Source organism: Mixophyes fleayi, chromosome 3 (genome assembly GCF_038048845.1).
Source record: "Mixophyes fleayi isolate aMixFle1 chromosome 3, aMixFle1.hap1, whole genome shotgun sequence".
Taxonomy (NCBI): domain Eukaryota; kingdom Metazoa; phylum Chordata; class Amphibia; order Anura; family Limnodynastidae; genus Mixophyes; species Mixophyes fleayi.
This window is the reverse complement of record NC_134404.1, coordinates 153,055,650-153,075,818: the sequence shown is the minus strand read 5'-3', so window position 1 is coordinate 153,075,818 and position 20,169 is coordinate 153,055,650. Positions and strand designations below refer to the sequence as shown.

The 20,169-nt window shown below is 37.9% G+C and overlaps 1 protein-coding gene across 2 annotated transcripts in view; it reads right to left on the bottom strand.

Annotated features, from left to right (window-relative positions):
* Positions 1–20,169, bottom strand: part of COL19A1 (collagen type XIX alpha 1 chain) — a 603,039-nt gene that overhangs the window by 100,044 nt on the left and 482,826 nt on the right. For both annotated transcript variants that reach the window (XM_075202581.1, XM_075202582.1), the window contains exons 40-42: positions 18,130–18,156; positions 2,985–3,038; positions 1,512–1,556 (exon numbers count right to left, since the gene is read on the bottom strand). In XM_075202581.1, the coding sequence (XP_075058682.1) occupies positions 1,512–1,556; positions 2,985–3,038; positions 18,130–18,156 (126 nt within the window). The remainder of the gene's footprint in view (positions 1–1,511; positions 1,557–2,984; positions 3,039–18,129; positions 18,157–20,169) is intronic.

The following is a 20,169-nucleotide window of genomic DNA, read 5'->3' as shown; positions in this document are numbered from 1 at the left end:
CCATCAACAGCTAACCAACAGTTCATTATGTTCAGAGCTGCGCCATGATGGCAACTATAAATATACAACATCACTGCATTTGGATCATCCCTGCTTATAAGAGGGAGGCTTTGTCATAATGCCTGGCTAGAGGAGAAATAAGGTGCTCAAAATGTACCTGCCCCATTGGCCCAGTCAATTCTAGCCCTGACTGAGTGGTTCAGTGCAGTCTACCCCCTGCTCCCATCACCCTTAGGATTGGTCCAGTCATTCAAATGTCCATTTGAAATTATGGCAGGGGTGGAAAATTCTTTTTAGTTCTATATAAAGAGCATAGATAGTCCATAGTGTTTTGTGCGGGTTTGTGTGCCCAGGGAGATCTGGAAAGACGTCTTACAGGAAGCTTAGCATAAACTGTGGCTCTGTTCCCATTGACACTGTGGACTCAGCAATCTAATCCTGAGTATAATACCCTAATCCTGTGTGTAGTTATTATGTGCGTGCACACTGACCCAGTGTAATGTACATGTGTGTTCTCTGCACATGCACATCTCTAAGAACAAATGACATAAGATGAGAAACATCCCAGAAAAGCTTAACATCTAACATAACAAGGAATATATGGAATAGTCTGTAAATGTTTAAGGTTGGCTAAATAAGAGGTAGTGAAGGAGAGATAAAGAAACATCTGTGCAAAATATTTAACTGCTAGAAACTGTTTTCTACTGTATGCAAAGCAATAAAAAGTTAAGAGAAATGTCCAGTGTAGGACTTACACAAATAAGAGAAGTGGCAAAGAATATTGCAATAAGTTGAGGGATGTGTTGGGTATTTAGAAAATATAAACCTTATTATAAAATGTTGCACAAATACATGAACTACAGACAAATTACTGTACAAATACTTACACTACATCATGACAAATAGATTTTTAAATCCTTATATCAGCAAATACGTTTCTATATAGCTAACAAAATGAATTCAGTAATTAATACAAAGTGTCTCATTGGTAGACAGAATGAAAAAAATAAATTGATGCCTTGTATCAGGTACTTAAGGGAAAATTATACAATTTGAAATATTTAATAATAAATAGTAACATATATGAAAACATTGAAAACTGTATAAAATTAAAAATACAGCTAAAAGAAATAAAAATACTGAATGAGATTATAGTGGGATATTTTATCTTCAAATACTGAAGTGAATTTAAGGAAAGTGGGCTTGCATTACTAATATTACAATAAGTTCATAACGTCATTTTTGTAGCTGTGGCATTTGTTTAACAAACAGAACTGGAAATGTAATTTTATATTATACCTTTGCATGCTTGGAATGTCATTTGCCTAGTCATAACAACACAATTCAAATACATTTATTTAGGATCAGATTTTATACAAAATAAAATCTAAGCATTTTAACAGCAAACATTTTGCTTAGTACAGATGGTTGAATATATAGAATAATTGTCATCTATATGCATTTTCAGCATTGCTCACTATTGAAGTTTAAAAGCTGCCAAATCTACTCACTGGTATCCCGGCAATTCCCGGTGGACCAATTTGTCCTCGATCTCCCTAGGACACAAATAATACACACAATCCTGTTTAGCAATCCAGAGCATGCTTTATTTATGAAACAAGAGAGACAAATGATATATTTATGGCTCAAAGAACAGCAGTTTGTCTTATACATTTTGTCAATGTTTAGTCAAGAATATAATTCATTAGCTAATCCATCTGACACTTGTAATCTCTCCAGTCTGAATCCTCTGTTATGTCTTTGTTCTACACATATGTAAACATTATTGCATGAGGTTAAGTGAACCTCAGTGGAAGGTATGCAGTGCTGAATCAATTCAGCATGCAAAAGTCCTTTGCAGTATGTGTGCCCCATTACAAATATGTTATAGCAAAAAGATTTTGCATGGTAAGTTAAATGATAATGTGTTTAGTTACCACACTTAGAGTTTCTACCTTTTAGGAGCCCTCTGGTCATATTATGTGCCTTTGGGAAATACTTCAGGAAACATTTTAAATCTGATGTTATTGCTAGGTCTTTGTTAGTGTAGTGTGTATATATACATTATCCATCTATATTTATGTGTGTGTGTATATATATATATATATATATATATATATATATATATATACACACACACACACACACACACACACACACACACCTTGTCTCTCTATATATACATATACACCCTCCCCCCCAGCACTTTAATTGTAGAAGGTGTTAAGGCTTCATACTTACTGAATCTGCCCACATATATTAACAGTATGCATGTTAAATTAAGAAGTTTCTTAATTAAGTCTCCTGGACAAAACCATGTTACAATGCAAAGGGTGAAAATTAGTTTTCTGTTTTGCACATAAGTTACATACTGTTTTTTTTTTTTTTGTAGCACACAAATATCAACTTTAAATTTCAGTGTACAAATAGGCTATCAAGTCAGTATTTAACTTATGTGCAAAACAGAAAACTAATTTGCACCCCTTGCATTGTAACATGGTTTTGTCCAGGAGACTTAAATAAGAGACTTCTTAATTTAAGATCCTTAATGAATCAGGCCCCAGATGTCTAGGTTCTAAAGCCTCACATGTTACTTGTTCACAACCAAAATCAAATAACATCCTTTCTTTATCTAGGTGTTCAAACATGAATTAATTGCTTTCATGTATAATTGCATATATAATCTATCCATTTGTTTATACGTCATCAAGGCTTGTGGCTTATATGTATGCACAGGCTGATCAAAGCTGTAATAAAATTATGGACATACAGAAATTAGGTACTGCTTTTTAACTCTTATTCTGAGCACAAAGGTTTATGTTCCGATGATAGGAACTACAATATGGCTTCATCACAGAATACACCACTTGGTACAGGGACTAAAAACACTTTTCTAAGTGAAAAAAAAAGTCATTTTTACAGGGAAAAAAAACAATAAACACAGTACATGATAAAGCTGTAGAACAAGGAAATGATTCTCATACCTTTTCCCCTGGGAGACCTTCCAGGCCTGGTAGTCCCATGGGACCAGTTTCTCCCTAGAAGAAAAGAACTTTACAGTATAACCTGCATTACATTATACCAAACAGACATAGATAATTATATATTTACAAGTTACACGCATAATAAATCTGTCACTATTTTGTCACTGCATATAATTTAAGCTCGACTTTTTCACCTTTTTTTCATTATTGTTAGAGCTGCCTGAGTGACAATTTTAATTATCATCCTACATGTTTATTTCACAACAGCATTTTTGTCAGGGTTATCTGAAGCAAAATATAATTGCTGTAAAAGTCTTATTTTCTGATACCACATCTAAAGATTCAGAATTTATGGTCGTGTGTAAAAATACCTTTGAATAATGTTTTACATTGGTCCAATAAAAGGTACAAAATGTATAAAGGATTCACTTTTGTTCTGGACAAATAGGTATAATAAAACACTGTAATAATGCACTGTTAAAATACTACATTACCCAAAGCCCAGGATAAGAGGGCAGCAATGTTGTTTGAATTATGATGTGAACACATGCACCTCCATACAGCTAATATAAAAAAGTCTATAGAGCGTGAATTCATTTTATCTCTAGTTAAGCAAAGCAATCGTTAAGAGCTAATTTTTCCTATTTATTTTTACATGGAAATATAGTATAGTTAAATCAAGTCTACAAGACTCCTGCTTGTAAGTAAAATGGGAAGAATTTTCAGTCTCTATAAACATACTAATAAGATCATATTAGAACAAAATAAGAGGTGTGTAATCTGTTTAACAGCTACATTTTGGTAGATAGTTTGGGAAACACACAAGCATGTCTTTAAAAAATATACTATTTTTTAAAGTATACTATTAAAATATACTATTTGATGCCATAACGTTATGAACACAACTTGTAAATATGATTGATGAAATTCTCCTTCTTATAAAATACCTGGTTAACCATAACTGCCAGCACGTGAATGCCATGTATGGGCACTAATGCATGTGCACCCCTCCAGGTAAACAAAGAAAGACCCAGTTTTGCCTTAGGAAAAATCTGTTCTCCCAGAATTCAGACTCACCTAATGCACCCAGAGTTCCGGTCAGGAGTATGGAGTATAAATTGCATAATTTTTTTTTGCATTCGGCGTCTCAAAGCAAGCACTGAATGCAACATGTGCAAAGCAGGTATCATGTCACATAGTTCTACCTGTTCCCTGTTTTAAAAAAGTATGAGTCATAGACAATACATATGTACAGTATATATATATATATATATATATATATATATATATATATATATATATATATTCTGTATATATACACATATGTACATCTATACGCAAGAGAGCAATGCACTTCATCACAGGAGACTTGCAAGTTGGGAACACCAGGGTAGTTTTGCTAGGCAGCTGCTGACTAACAGGATGGTGGGCAAGTGCAGACTGAAGCTGTCAGCTCTGGTGCATGGCAGGGTGGGATGCAAAGATTCATAAATGAGTTACTAGGTTAAGCTCAGCATTAAAAGCAAACAAACAGGGTCAGAACAACCAGGTCTAGATACAGGGAATCAGAAAATATAACAAGGATCTCTAACAACAGAATGGACAAAACGTATGCACTATTCAAGGTGCGGAGCAGTTTTAACTTGAGGAATAAATTACAAAACGCAAATCCTCCTGAATGCAATCACTGATGTCACTAAATGCTCCAAATCAGTAGCATCCATAAACCTATAGGCTATTCTGGCATACACACCTCTATAGTGGTGCTTGCAACATGTGAGTGGCAAAGCAAATAGGTACAGAGCACCTAAGATGGCATGACCAAAGCCAGTTACATACATACTACTACTCTTTAGGGTGGCCTTGGTTGCTCTATAGTAGGTTTGAGAACATGTTTTAAATGGAACTTCTTGACCAAAAGAGGAGCATAGACACAGCTTGTCGAGTCCACTAAATAGAAGAGTTTTGCACAGGAAATTTGCGTGTCTAGTATGTAAGTCCTCTCAAATACCTGCTGTCCCTCCACAGCCAAAGATTTGGGTAAGCTGCTGTAGACCGTAAAACAATTTTTTGCAAGAGGTTTCGAATAGAGAGACAAAGAAGACATTAGGGGCTAGATTTACTAAACGGCGGGCGGGATTGAAACAGTGGAGATGCTGCCTCTAGCAACCAATCAGATTCTAGGTTTCATTTTGTAGAATGCACTAAATAAATGACAGCTAGAATCTGATTGGTTGCTATAGGCAAAATCTCCACTTTTTCAAACCCGCCGTTTAGTAAACATACCCCTAGGTGTTTTTCCTCTCTGCCATCTCCTCCTGGATGTCCCAACATTTCCATTAAACTTAATGTCAGGTAAGGGTTCCAAACAAAATATTAAATGTCAGCTCCCTCCCCCCCCCAAAAAAAAAAATTACATTGATAAATAGAAATGTACAGGTCTTCCTCTCAGATATAAACATTTGGTCAATTAGTCCAGTGGGAGGCAATTAGGTTCAGCAGACATTCTGTCAGGAAGCTAATTTAGGATTTGCACAGGGAAACTGCAGTAGTCACATGTCTTTTGGAATGATATTTGATATTACTGTACTTCCATTATATTTGGCATGTAAATGTGCTGGAGGATATGCATGGTGTTGAAGGCGGGGTTATGTCCCTGGGATATGTCTGAGAAAAGTTAAGAAAAATTTGGAATTTTTGAGCAAACCATAGGTTACACTCAGGGAACATTTCCTTCCCCCATTTACAGATACACTGCCCCTCTGAAAGCCATCCCATTTCAGTTTGCTTAAAAAGCCTGTGTGTGAGGGGGCAAGGAGTCAGCTCTTGGGGTCTCAATCTAATTGAAGGACTGTCCATTTCTTACACCTGCCCCAGGCATACAGATTATCGTACATAAACTTATTCTGTAATTTATCCCCTCTGTTTTTATAGCTGATATATATTAATTATTTTTATGCCAATTGATTATTATATACAAATGCTGTGTACCTTTGTTTATTGAATAAAAAATGTAATATGTTTTGTCTGCCGTTCTATTGTGGTAAGATGGGACGTGCACCATCCCATGTGTAAAGAAGAGAGGAGGAAACTGCCCGGCGCGCGGATGGAACCAGGTAAATGAGGGAGGTACGGTAGTGTGTGTGTGTGTGTGTGGCAGCATATGAATGTAGTGTGTTTGTGGTCAGCATATGAATGTAGTGTGTGTGTGTGTGTGTGTGTGTGTGGCAGCATATGAATGTAGTGTGTGTGTGTGGCAGCATATGAATGTAGTGTGTGTGTGTGTGTGTGACAGCATATGAATGTAGTGTGTTTGTGGTCAGCATATGAATGTAGTGTGTGTGTGTGGTAGCATATGAATGTAGTGTGTGTTTGTGATCAGCATATGAATGTAGTGTGTGTGTATGTCAGCATGTGAATGCAGTGTGTGTGAGGGGGCCAGCAAATGAATGCATTGTGTGTGTGTGGGGGGGCCAGCAAATGAATGTAGTGTGTGTGTGGGGGCCAGTAAATGAATGTAGTTTGTGTGTGGGGGCAGTAAATGAATGTAGTGTGTGTGGGGGCCAGTAAATGAATGTAGTATGTGAGGGAGGGGGAGTCTTAATATAATGTGGGAGGTAGGCTATTAATTTAATTGTGGAGTGCAGGTGGCAGTGGCGGATCCAGGGGGGGCGATCGGGGCATTCGCCCCCCCCCCAGCAGCAAAAAGCTAGGTCCCAGCCGCCGATCAAAACGGGAGGGGCGGGGCTAAGCGCGAGCGGGGGGTGGGGCTAAATGTGGGCCAGCCAATCAGTGTTCCCAGCCGGCGATCCCAACGGGAGGGGGCGGGCCAATCACGGGCAGAAGGCGGGGTTTAACGCGGGCCAGCCAATCAGAGCAAAGGAGGGGCGTGATTATGCAAAATCGCCCCCTTTAAACATAAAGTCTAGATCCGCCCCTGGCAGGTGGGGGCTAATTATTGGGTGCTATTTTATTTGTGGGGTGATGGTGCGGCAATTTAATTTGATTGTGGGGCCTATGAATTTATAATGGGGTAATTGGACCTTTAATTTAATGCTGGGGTGGTTTGGGAGCTTTTTATTGATTGTGGGCTGTTTGTGGAAAATGAAGTCTATTTATTAAATGTGATTATGTATTATTTAATGTCTGTGATTGTTGTAGGAAATGGTAATATTTGTTAAATGTAAATGCTATTTAAATTATTGCTGGGACTGTTTGGAGGGAGGGAAATGAGTTTATATATTAAATGTGTTTGCTATCTAATGTCAGGATTGGTTGGAGGGAAAGAGATCTATTTAGCAAATGTGAATATTATTATTTTAATGTTGTGGTTGGAGGGAGGCCTAATTATAAAATGTGGTTGCTATTGATTTAACACTGGGACTAGTTGGAGTTTTCTAAATTTTATGTACCCATTTTTTTCCAAATAGTGCCTCCAATATTCCAGGATCCAGACAACCAGGAAATTAGCTAAAGTAACCAGCAGCCACAAGTGGTGAAAGTAACAAGAACAGGTAGGAGAGAGCAGGACAGTCTGCTAACTGTCCTGAATCTGGTGGGACAGTCCCAAATTTGGGTGACTGTTTCGCTTAGGACAGTTGGGAGGTATGTCCTGCTTCACCGTGTACTGCTCGTGACGGCAGAACTGTGTGCACCTAACAGTAGTGCACACAGTATTGCCTGTGTTTTTGTCTAAAATGATAACCATGCTACATCATAGAGGGTTACCCTGTCTAAAGTGCCCAGACCCCCCAGAGTCTTAATACAGCTCTGGGCCTGGGCCTAAAAATATATATATGGATTAAGCAACACTAAAATAGCCTCTTTTTATATAGATAAATATATATTGTACCAAAAAGCACCCTTTAAGGATGGGAGGCTACTGTCTGCTTGCCCCCTGGGCTAAAGGCTGCCAGACCTCCCCTGCCTCTCCAGCACTGTTGGCAATACCAATATCTTCAATAATACCAAAGTTTGAGGCCTGGGTGTCATCCTCGACTCCTCCCTTTTCGTCACACCTTACATCCAATCCTTCACCCAATCCTGCCATTTTCATCTCTGAATATAGCTAACATCCGATCATTCCTCTCTATTGATACCACCAAAACTCTCATCCATTCTCTGATCATTTCCCACCTTACTGGCTTCCCATGCTCCCATCTCACTCCTCTTCAGTTGATAATCAATGCTGTAGCGAGTACCTCTTCAACTCTACTGCTCCTCGTGTCTCCAAATTCATCTCCATTCATACTCCCTCTTGCCCTCTACGGCAGCCAATGACCGCAGCCTCACCTCCCACTACGGTTACCACATCTCACTCCCGCCTTCAAGATTTCTCTCATGTTGTCCTCCTTCTCTGGAATGATCTCCCTCATTCTATCAGGCATCCACTAGCCTGCAAATCTTAAAAAAATCCCTCAAAACGCACCTGTTCAGGAAAGTCTACCCTTCCTTTGCCTAATCACCTTTGTCTCCTCCTCAACCTGCCTCTTCATGATCTTTCTTCACTAATCATGGCACGCCTCATACTACCTGTTCATGTTCATCTCTCCCTTCAGATGTCTAGTCCCCTCACCCTGACTCCCCTCTTTGTGTTTCCTGCTAGTCTGCCCCTTCCCTTCAAATTGTAAGACCTTGCATTTGATCTCCTCTTTTCCTCTGCCTTTACATCCCATCCCAATCATGGGCTCTGATCCTATTAGTTGCCCCCACGCCGATGGGCATAGGTTTAGCTTGCTCCCCACCCCCCTCCACCTTCCAGGGTGCTGTCAACTTGATATTTCAGGTAGAGGCCAAACATAATTTCCAGGTTGTAAATAAATAAATAAATAACAAATCGCCTATGTTTATCTGTTGCTTTCTTTTGACGAGAGACAGTGTTGCAAATAGTTTTACGCGCATCCAACCAGATTTTTAGGAGATTGCTTAAAGTGGAATTGGCTGCTGGTACTCTGGATAAAGAAGGAAATGGATCTAAGGATCTTGGATTGGTACTGCATACAAAGGATCTTATCAGTGAATCATTCATTTAATTGTTGTAGGCATATTCAGCCCAAGTAAATAAGTCAATCTTATCACCCTAAGATGGAAATACAGTACCTAAAATATTGTTACAAAATGTTATTTACTCTTTCAGTCTCTCAATTTTATTGTGGATGATATGCAGAAGGAAATAACAATTTAACTCCCAGTTTCTTTAAAAATAATCTCGAAAACATAACCACAATGTTAACTCTTCCTTCTAAAATAATTTCATTAGGTTACCAATGTAGGCAAAACTTTTCCTTGATACAGATATCTGGTAGAATAGAGCAAGTAGGAATAAACTTCAGAGCAATTAGACATTTTTTAAAAACTTTAAGCCAAATGACTGAGAACCCTCTTGAGACTAGTAAATCATTAATACGGCTCATAGAGATATGAGTCGAGGGGGTATATTTACTTAACTACAGGTTTGAAAAAGTGGAGATGTTGCCTATGGCAACCAATCAGATTCTAGTTATCATTTATTTGGTACATTCTACAAAATGACAGCAAGAATCCGATTGGTTGCTATAGGCAACAACTCCCCTTTTTTAAACCAGCAATTTAGTAAATATATTCCAAGGATTTATTTGGGATGGGGAGGGTATTATATGTGTTGCAGCAGACTGAATGGAAATATTATTTTTTGTATACACAGGACAGATATATATGTATTATATATACATCCTTTTAAAGACTTGACCATCAATAAATTTGATTTATAGTCTCCAAGGCCATTTTGCACCGACATGTCAAGCAAACTCAGAATTGTAGGACCATGAAATCGCTTTTGCTCATACTTTCACTATGTCTGCTGTGTAGTATTTACTTGAATGTATGTTTAAAGAAGGAACATGAGGTAATGAGATACATGAAGACAGGGAGGCAGTAATAGGAGAAGGATCAATTAATTATATGAGTAAAATCTTACTGGGATTCAGAGTCATCATCATCAACATTTATATAGCGCCATTAACTCCGCAGCGCTGTACAGAAAACTCACTTACATCAATCAAATGACCAAAAAAGAACATCTGCTTTTACATTTTTGCAGGCAAGGTGGAAAAACACAAGATATGTAAATGGGGAAAAGAAGATAGCTAGTAGCCCTGTCTGGATTCAAACGTTGTGCAAATTGGAGGAATATCATATTCAAATTCAAATGACCATTATGTATGGTGATAGGACAAAGAGCCTCTTCAAGAAGATGCCTCCACTCTTTCAATGCCATTTTAATGGCCAGGAGTTCCCAATTTCTTACTGAATAATTCTTTCCTGTAGGAAGGCTTGGTTTAGAAAATAATTCACATGAATCAGTCTTACAAGCTTTACCACACTGAGAGTACAACTCTGACTCCATAAGACGCGGCATTCACATTAAAAAAGAATGGTATAAATGATCAGAGTGTTGTAGGACACTTACAGGAGTAAAAGCTTTTTTTCAGAAAACAGCAGCAATAGCTTTTGAAGGCCGCTTGTGAGCGTTAACTTCTTTTCTGGCAAGTTCACTTATGGGAGTTAACACAGTAGACAAATTCTTGATGAATTGGCAATAATCATTGGCAAAGCCGAGATATCTCTGGGCGGCTTTTAGACCTATGAAACACTACCAGCAATAAATTTATTTTATTAAAAATGCATACATACAGAGCGTTACAGGGACTTTCGTCCAGAGTCCCTAAAAACGCTCTGTATGTATCGGTTGTTTTTTTGTAATAAATGTATTGCTGGTCGGTTGCTGGTCCATTCTCACTAAAGAAACTATAGAAACTGAATTACTCGTATGGATCCATACACAGTGCAATTTTAGTTTATATGCATTTTGAGCTATTTATGTATTGAGTGCTTTCTCTTGCTAGACTTTTATATAATCTATCTATCTAGATAGATAAACTACAACAGTAATATGATTCATGTGTAGGCAGTTCCGAATGAATGAAAATGTACTTGCTGGCTAAAATTCACATGTGATCAACAGAATTAATTAGTTATGGACTTAATCTGATAATGCAACAAAGATGATAGAGCGAATGCTGACCGGTTCATAGTTATTATTAACAGAACACAATAGAATGTAAGCTTCTTGATGGGAAAATTATGGATACCAGCTTACCACAGCTGACACCTCAAATTAAAAAGTGATTATCTGTAGCTCACTAGAGACTCTAAGTTACCAATGTGAATGTAGCTTCCAGCAGGAATAGATGGATGACTCCTCCTTTGGATCAGAAGCTTATTTCTGAATTAGTAGATGCAGATGCTTCAGCTAATGAATATAAACTCAGCTAGATCAACAAAATATATGGTTCTGTGATTTACAATGTGATTAAGCCATAAGTAATATATATAACACCTACTTAATGCTTTTCATAACCTCCAGTTGAGGTGCATATAGTGAACAGTGTGATGTCTGAGTATATAAAGGAGTTTCAACTAATAGGTAGTTCTTAACCTTAATAGTTTTAATATGTACACACACACACACACACACACACACACACACACACACACACACACACACACACACACACACACATATATGTAAATACACACTTTCAATGAGATATGAGTTCCCTTTTTTGGTTAGTGAAAAAGATATATACATGTACAGATATGGATTTCTTTGAATATATAATTCCTAGAATTTGAATATAATTAGACTGAATTATTGATATTATATAACATATTGATTTGCTTCAGGCTTATGTAGTGCAATGGATTCTTTTGCAGACAGATCTACAGCACAGATATAGACTATACATATATAGTTTAGTATTTATTTGTTATTTATATATGGGCTTTCTTTTATGTTTCCTATGTAATTTGTATTATATGGTTCACATTTTAATGATATAGAAAGAGTTAATTAAAACAATTACGATTAAGAATTCCCTATTGGTTGGATATATATACCCAGACAAGTCGTTGTTACATTCACACTTCTGTGGAATGCTCTAAGTGGTTATTTTATAACAATTCTAGATTTTCACACATTGTCAGTCATAGACCCATACACTTTGTTAATTCAGCTGGTGTATCATTCAAGGATTCCCATCTTTTTATTAACTGTTGCATGTACATTTACTGATTAAGAAATAAGCCGATACGGAGGAGGAGGCATCAATCCATTTCCACTGGAAACTGCACTCACATTGCTAAGCCAGAGTCACTGCGGGAAATTCGGAGATATCTTGTATACATAGTTTATATTAGCCTGGTCAGCTGTTTAATATTTATAAGTGTATGGTGTATTGTTGAAGTGTGTTATTTGTTGGAATTATTACAGACAAACGGTTTTATGTAATATATAAAAACAAGCATATATATGTATATATATGTACAAGTTAACCCGTGCATGATACTCATGCATTCTAGTCAAATAAAGCTACTTAAGGTGTTAAAAAGGTTCTTGTCATGCATTTGGGGCTAGGCCAGGCCTTCTCAGGGAAAGAGCGTTACTTCCCAACGTAAGCGCCCTTTTTTAACGTGGTTTTGTCCACATGTCACCACCTCATCATTTTTCTCCATCACCTCATCCTTCATCTTCATCGCCACATCTATCCAGATGTCTATCCAGACACAGGGATCTCTCTCAGCGGTCCTGAGTATCACACTCCTCTCACTCTGTCACCCCCGGCAACCACCAACCACTCCCCACTGTCACCCCCGGCAACCACCAACCACTCCCAACTGTCACTTCTCCTTCAAGAAATATATATTTTTTTTAAATCTTTATAAACACTTTTAACAATTAACAAATTAAATTAACAAATGAAAAAAACATCTTAGTATACCAAATTTCAGCCCTTTCTGAGTTTTTTCCCCACACACACTAAGAATTTAGTAGGTCAGTGTATAATTCCACCCAGCAGGTGGCGCTGCAGCAAATTTCAGCCCTTTCTGAGTTTTTCTTCCACACACACTAAGAATTTAGTAGGTCAGTGTATAACTTCACCCAGCAGGTGGTGCTGCAGCTTGTTTTGTTTTTTTTCACACACAGACACACGCCACTAGGCTTTTATATAGTAGATATTTTATATATATATATATATATATATATATATATATATATATATATATAGTAAATCCTAGATTTCTTTTAAATTAACTGTTTTATGGATTATTTATCTAAACTTTTTTTCTTAGTATTGGTATGTTATTTATATGTATTAATTTAGCAATGTAATGTTTTTCTTTTCATCTCATAGCCATTGTAGATGTAGCCACTGACCACTCTAGGTAAAAGATTAGAACATCATCTAACTAGACTATGTCAAAGTAATACAGGAGATCATGAAAACTGAACTTAACAACATTTTGTAAGATTGTATTACAGAGGCTAAAGGGCATCACAAGACACTCATACTGTCTAGCGATGATGCAACAAGATGGTGGGCACCATCTTGTTTTTTTTGGGCTTGAGCAGTACTGTGCATGCCCATTTTATTTATTAAATGTGCTTCTATCCTACCTACCTCACGATCCTTACTGTCTCTACACTATACAAGGCATCTCTGGCTTTCAAGATGGTGTCAGTAGCTTTAACCAATTGTCCCGTTTAGTTAGCTCTGGGTCCTTCAGTGCATTCCTGCGAATTGTGCCCCAGTGTTTTTCTGCATTCCATCCATCCCATTGTGGTCCTGGTTATTTCATCAATGCCTGTGAGTTCCTGGTTATTTTACGTTAATTCTAGTGTGTTCCTAATTATTTCACTCAAGCCAGTGAGTTCTTGTTTATTTTCTACTCGTTCCAGTTTGTTCCTGCTTATTCCAACCACACCCATGCCAGGGTTTCCTGGTGATTCTGTCCACCTGCCAGTCACATCCGATACGTGCACAAATAGCCGTGATCTACAACGTGGTAGCAGCTATGCCCATACCTCCTTGTAGGGGTCCCTACCTTTTGTTAGACTCTGCACCTCCACTATAGGTAGTGTCAAATTCATCTGACTGTTTGAATCCAGAGGTCTTTTGTGCGATTCCTGACAGGTTGATGAAAACTGAGTTCCAGATGAACTTGTATTGACTTTTTGATTTGTTTCTCTTTCCAAGGTGATTTATCTAAAACACAAGTCTACCGAATTACATTAAATTATAAAATAATGACATTTGTTGTAAAATTCTTGATGCAAAATAGTCCTTAAAGTATTCAGAGATCTTGTTATAAAGCGGGAGTTAATGACTCTTTATTAGATCCCAATTCTGAGGCTAAAGTTTTGAATACACAGCATACTGGAGCACAGTCAACATACCTTGTTGAAGACATATAAGACTGGCAGATGCTGAAGACACCAAAACAGGTTTCTCAAACATTTTGTGAATAGCTACATGAAAGCAGAACAATTGTAAAGAACGGGATAATTATTTTCCCATAAAGGAGATGTCCAGACAAGGGTCTAATTCAACAAAAAAGCAACAGTGAAAGTCACTATAGCCCATTCAGAGACTAAATTGATAGGCTGCAATTCAAAATGCATTTAGCCTTGGTGGAGAAATCAGGCCTGTGAATTTACATTATAAAAAAGCGGTGGAGAAATACACAGGTTAGGTGAAAGGTTGTACTTCAATTCTGTAGCAGCACTTGAATCTGGTACATCAGAAGTAAGAGACTTGAAGCACATCCATGTGACTAGAAAGACCCTGCAGAAAGTGAATAAACTGATCTTGCTTGCTTTCTTGCTTTTAAAAGCTTAGAGAGGTCCTGTAAGGTAAAGACTAATAATGGAACATCAATATAATCCATGTCCTCTAAAATACAGTTCCACTTGTGGATCCACTATGCTATAAGCCATTTTTGCTGGCTAATCTGGATAGTGCACCGTAATGTGAACCTGAGTTTTCCCCAGGCACCCTACAAAAGAGTTGATGCATTTTGCTGTGGAGAACCCACAAGTCGCGGGTCCCCAGGCTTGTCTCGCTAGGCAACTACTGACTATCAGGACAGTGGTCAAGAACAGGCGAGTTTCCAACTGGCAGTAAGGCAAGGTCAAGGTGAAGTACAGATTCATAAACAGGTAGTTAAGCCAAGGTCATAAACAGGGAGCTCAGCCAGGTCACAAGCAAACAAGCCGCGTTGGTACACAGGAAATCAATATAATTTGTTGCTCAGGTATCAGTGAAGAAGTTAGGCAGGATTAAAAAGAGGCCCAAATGACGATACAAACATGCACGCCAATATGTACAACACTAGGCAAGTCTATTCAGGGGCACCCATAATGCTAAAAGGTATCCAGGTGCGCGCATAGAGAAACGCTTGCAACCAGCGGCATGTCAGAGAACCCAAAATGTTATTCCAGTTTTCTGGATAAAGGATTCTAAACCTGTATTTCTCTTCAATTATACAACATAACAAATAGAAATAAAATCTGAATTACATACACAGCAAGCGGCTGTAAACATTATGAAGGTGAACACTTTCACACTTATCAGAACTAGGACTGTCCTTGTAAACTAGTGACATTCAGCAATTATGACCCAATCTTGCAGGTGCTGTAAGTACAATGTATTGAAGAAGAAATACACTGACACACTGGAAGATCTTGGTGTGATGCATAGCACCATTTTACAAACCTTTTGCTTTAATGTTACTACACAAAACCCTTCATGTATCTTCTTTTTATGTATGTATAAAATGTACAGCAAACGAATCAGCTGAAAAAGACACTCATACTTGCACTAAAAATAAACTTACCATTGGCTGCAAGACCAGAATAACAGATCATCAAGCTAAAAGTGGTCTTTTAATTATTTTTATGCTTTACTTGCCTGTGTGCTCAATTGCTCAGATTTTTCATTTTAATTTGCAAGAACACCATGTGCCTCCAGGTTGCTATTCTAAAGCAAGCTGGATATGATTTACACTTGATCAGATGTGGTTAATGTGCAACATATCTAATGCGTGCAAACAATTGTGGTCTTGAAAGCCAGGTCTTTTTTTTCAAAAGTAAAAATTGCTTGTACATACAGAACTGATATTTATCATGGCCAGCTGGAGACAAGTCTTCCCCAGATAGATGAAAATGGTCAAAACTGTGTTATTGATCAAGCATCTTGTGTACACTCAGTCTAAGCCTATGTACACACTGGTGTTTAAAATGTGTTTTATATTGCATGCTAAAATGCAAGTAAAAATATAAACATATATTAACCACTGTTTACATGTTTGCTTAATATGCATTTTGCATGCATTTGATACCCGGATATATGTTTACAAATGTGCTCAATCTATTGCAAATGGTTTACTGAACACTTAGTGGACATCAGGAGTCTCCTTCCCCCTCTCTCCCTCCCCCTTTCCCCCTTTCTTTTTCTTCACTTTCTGTCTCTTTCTTTCCATCTTCATTTGATATTTACCATTATAACAATGTTTTTATTAGTTTACTTTTATTAACAAATTGTTTGATTTACAGTCTAACCTGTATGCTGTTAAAACTGTAAAACTGTCAATAAAATATACTTTAAAAAAAAACAAAAAAAAACAAAAAAAAACAAATGTGCTCAATCTGTATTGCTCATCATGGGCCTGAGTCATTAAGCAAAGCATCAAAAAGAAGTAAATGTTCTCCTGGACAAACCATGTTACAATACAAGGGGTGCACATTAGTTTATTATTTTGCACATAAGTTAAGTACTGGCTGCTTCTTCATGTAGCACACAAATACTTGATAGCTTTAGTTTTACACTAACATTTAAAGATGATCTAGGACATGCCCTTACCCTAACTATAAATCTGTCCCCACATTATAAAATTTACCTCCCCCTCCACTGCAACATGGTTTTGCCCAGGTGCAAAGTTACTCCTTCTTTATGCTTTGCTCTCCTTAATGACTCAGGCCCCATGTGTCTGTGACAAAACAGGAAGTTTTCCCTTTTCTTCAGTTCTGGTCTGAGTACCATTGGGTAAAGTTAAATAATAGGGACCTATGATTTTCTGGATGACAGTGCATGATGCCTAAAATATAGCAAATTACATTTAAAGGTTATCCCTGTCTTTTCCCACTCTACTCATAGAATTCCCCACATCATTATCACCGTTCAGCTCTGCATCAGGCCCTATGTGTGTACGAGATAATCAAAAAACAGCAGCAGTTATTTATTTATTTTCTTCTGCTTAGGCTTTCAGAACTTTCTAGTTAATGGGTTTCCAGACAAAAGGTCTCATACCATGAATTTATTATTAATATACATAGGTATGCATGTTCCTTCTATCTCTAATGCTTATGTTAAATAAATGATGCAATATTAGTGAAATTCAGATAAGCAGGATACCACCCCTGGACCACTGCCACCGTAATCCCAGGCCTCTGTGGATTTTCTACTGATATACTGTAAGCATGCCAAAGAAAGCTCACAGTGTTGGTTATATGGAAAATACTATTTTTGAAGTGGTGCCAATGCAAGAAGTAAGGAGTGGAATCACATGTCACATGTCACCTGTGGGGAGGGAATATCATTTGGCCAGCACAGCAGAGTAATGATAACCACTGCCAAACATGGAAGGAAGCCCAGCTAGTGAGTTACTGAAACACAGTCAATTAAGAAACAATGCTAGAATAAATACCAAAGAAGAGTGTGGCACAGCAAAAGTCCCTTGTCAGGTTTTTATACATATTTATTGCATTATTTATAATACCATAATATACATAAGGGACTAACTCACTGAAAACCATTTGGTCCGAAAAGCTGCTTCACATACTAAGGGAACATACAGAGAGGCAATACAGACAATATAATATGAAGCCTGCACATACAGTATACTATATTTTCTCATCCATACTCTAAACTCATGCACTAGTATGTCCCCTAAGGTTCTCATGATGTTGTGCTCTATCAGTTGCTTGCCCAATGGAACTGGTGATGCATGCAACCGTTTAAGCTCTTACTAGATTGATATATATATATATATATATATATATATATATATATATATATATATATATCAGAAGGAAAAGAGGCTGTGTATAAAGCAAGTTTTAAAGAACTACCCGGAAATTCGGTTATTGCATTGTTGTAAATACAAAGTGTAATTGCAATAATTATTACATGAGACTAAATTGAAAGTCTGACATCTTCTTTTCTACCTTACTAGCACTCAATTTAGGGCAATATAATGTGTTACATACCTTAGGACCTTCATCACCCTTTGGACCCTAAAATGAAAACAAAATAAGTTAATATATTTTCATTAATCTCTCACACACTTTCATCCTTTAATTATGACAAGTGGAGTTTACGTTCCCTTAAATAAGCTGTAAAATAAAAATGTGTACTTGATTGTGTACCTTCTCTCTGCATTTGTTTTTATACAGGTGGTAGTCAGCATATCAATACTGACTACACCGACTCCACTTACCCCGACATGTGTACACCGAAGCGCTGCTTGCCGACGAGGAGCCAGGACGACTGGAGTTGGACGCAACTTCAACCAATGCCGATGAAGCAATAACCCGGCTTGACCTGATGACATCACTCAGATTCACGACGCTGTTATCGCTGCTGTTAAGCAGGTAATGTACGTATGTGGCCATATGCAACGTAGAACACTTTCTAAAGTACATTGTAAATGGCTGTTGTACACATGTCGGGGTAAGTAGTGTCGATTTCATCAGCTTCATTATACCGTACTCCACCCTTTTATACATATATGTGGCTCATATAGTCTGTCGTGCTGAGGTTAGTAAGGTATTTTTTCACACAAGATTTATTTGTGTAATAAGAAGTGGGGGGGAAAGTAACCTACAAAAGCTATTATTAATCATTTTATTTTTATATCAATTTTCAGTAACACCAACAGGCTCATTAGTTTGCATAACAAAGCTAAATTCTATACTTATTGAAATTTATTAAAAGGGGTTTGTTTTTTAAAATAGTCCATTCTATGTTACTTTAGTGGGCTTTCATTCCTCACTACCCAAACTGCTCTTTTCTCTGTAGAATCCAATTTCCCCCAGCCCCTATTGTTATTTCCACCTCACTACTTCCCTCCTCTAATCTGCACCCTTGAACTGTTTTGTTACCTGCACCCACCATACTCATGGGCCTACATAAACAGAAATAAATCTCACACCCAAAAATCATCTTCCCATGTCCTCTTTCTCAACCCCCTCCTACCCATGGCTGCTGACAACATCTTACCTTACCCTAGGCCCATTGCAATCCCCTCTATATGCACAAGCTCCTTGTTCCACCCCATAACTTTCCATTCACCTTGTACTTCCAATCCTGCCAACCATATCCACATATCTCCTCACTTAAATGATACAGAAAGACTTTTATTGCTCTCTCACTGCTCCACATCTGCCACACCTCTTTGCAAAGCCTTACTCTGGCTCCCTGTGTCCCCCAGAATCCTTTACCTATAAAGCTCTAACAATGGCACCTCTTCATAAATGTGAAATCGCAAATCAAAATTCTCTACTTCTAGCCCTCTTAGATCTAGCTCTGACCTGCTCCTGGCCTTATCTCTGGCAACCACCTCTCACTCCAGCCTGCAAGACTTCTCCCGTGTTGCTACTCACTTATGGAATTCCCTACCACACCCAATCAGACTTTCTCACACACAGCTTTCATATGTTTAGATCAGGCCTGTTCAACCTGCGGCCCTCCAGGTGTTGTGAAATTACAAGCCCCAGCATGCTTTGCCGGTAGACAACCAGTTGATAGCTGGAAGGGCATGCTGGGACTTGTAGTTTCACAACACCTGGAGGGCCGCAGGTTGGACAGACCTGGTTTAGATGCTCTCTGAAACCTATCTCTTTTCATTAGAACTTTCCCTACTCCCACCAGTATTACTCACGCTGGTGCACCCTCACAACTATCCCAATCTTCACTCTGACCCACACTTGATCCAATTAGAATGTAAGCTCTCTAATGAGCAGGGCCCTACCTACCTTTTGCTTTCTTGTCTACATTTACTTTGTCTACCTTAAATGAAACCAGGTAGGATCAAGGAGAATGTGTCAAATTATTTCTCCCACCCTTAGAAGTCTGAATCACTCAACTAGTTTAAGTTCCAGTTCATGCCAAACAGTGAAATTGAGCAACTGCAATCAGGAGTCCACAACCAATCTGCTCAATCTGCAATAATAGTCATTACTATCTATGCCTGTGTCAGGGAGAAATTATCTGCAACCCTTCGTATCAGTGCTGGTGCTACTACTAAG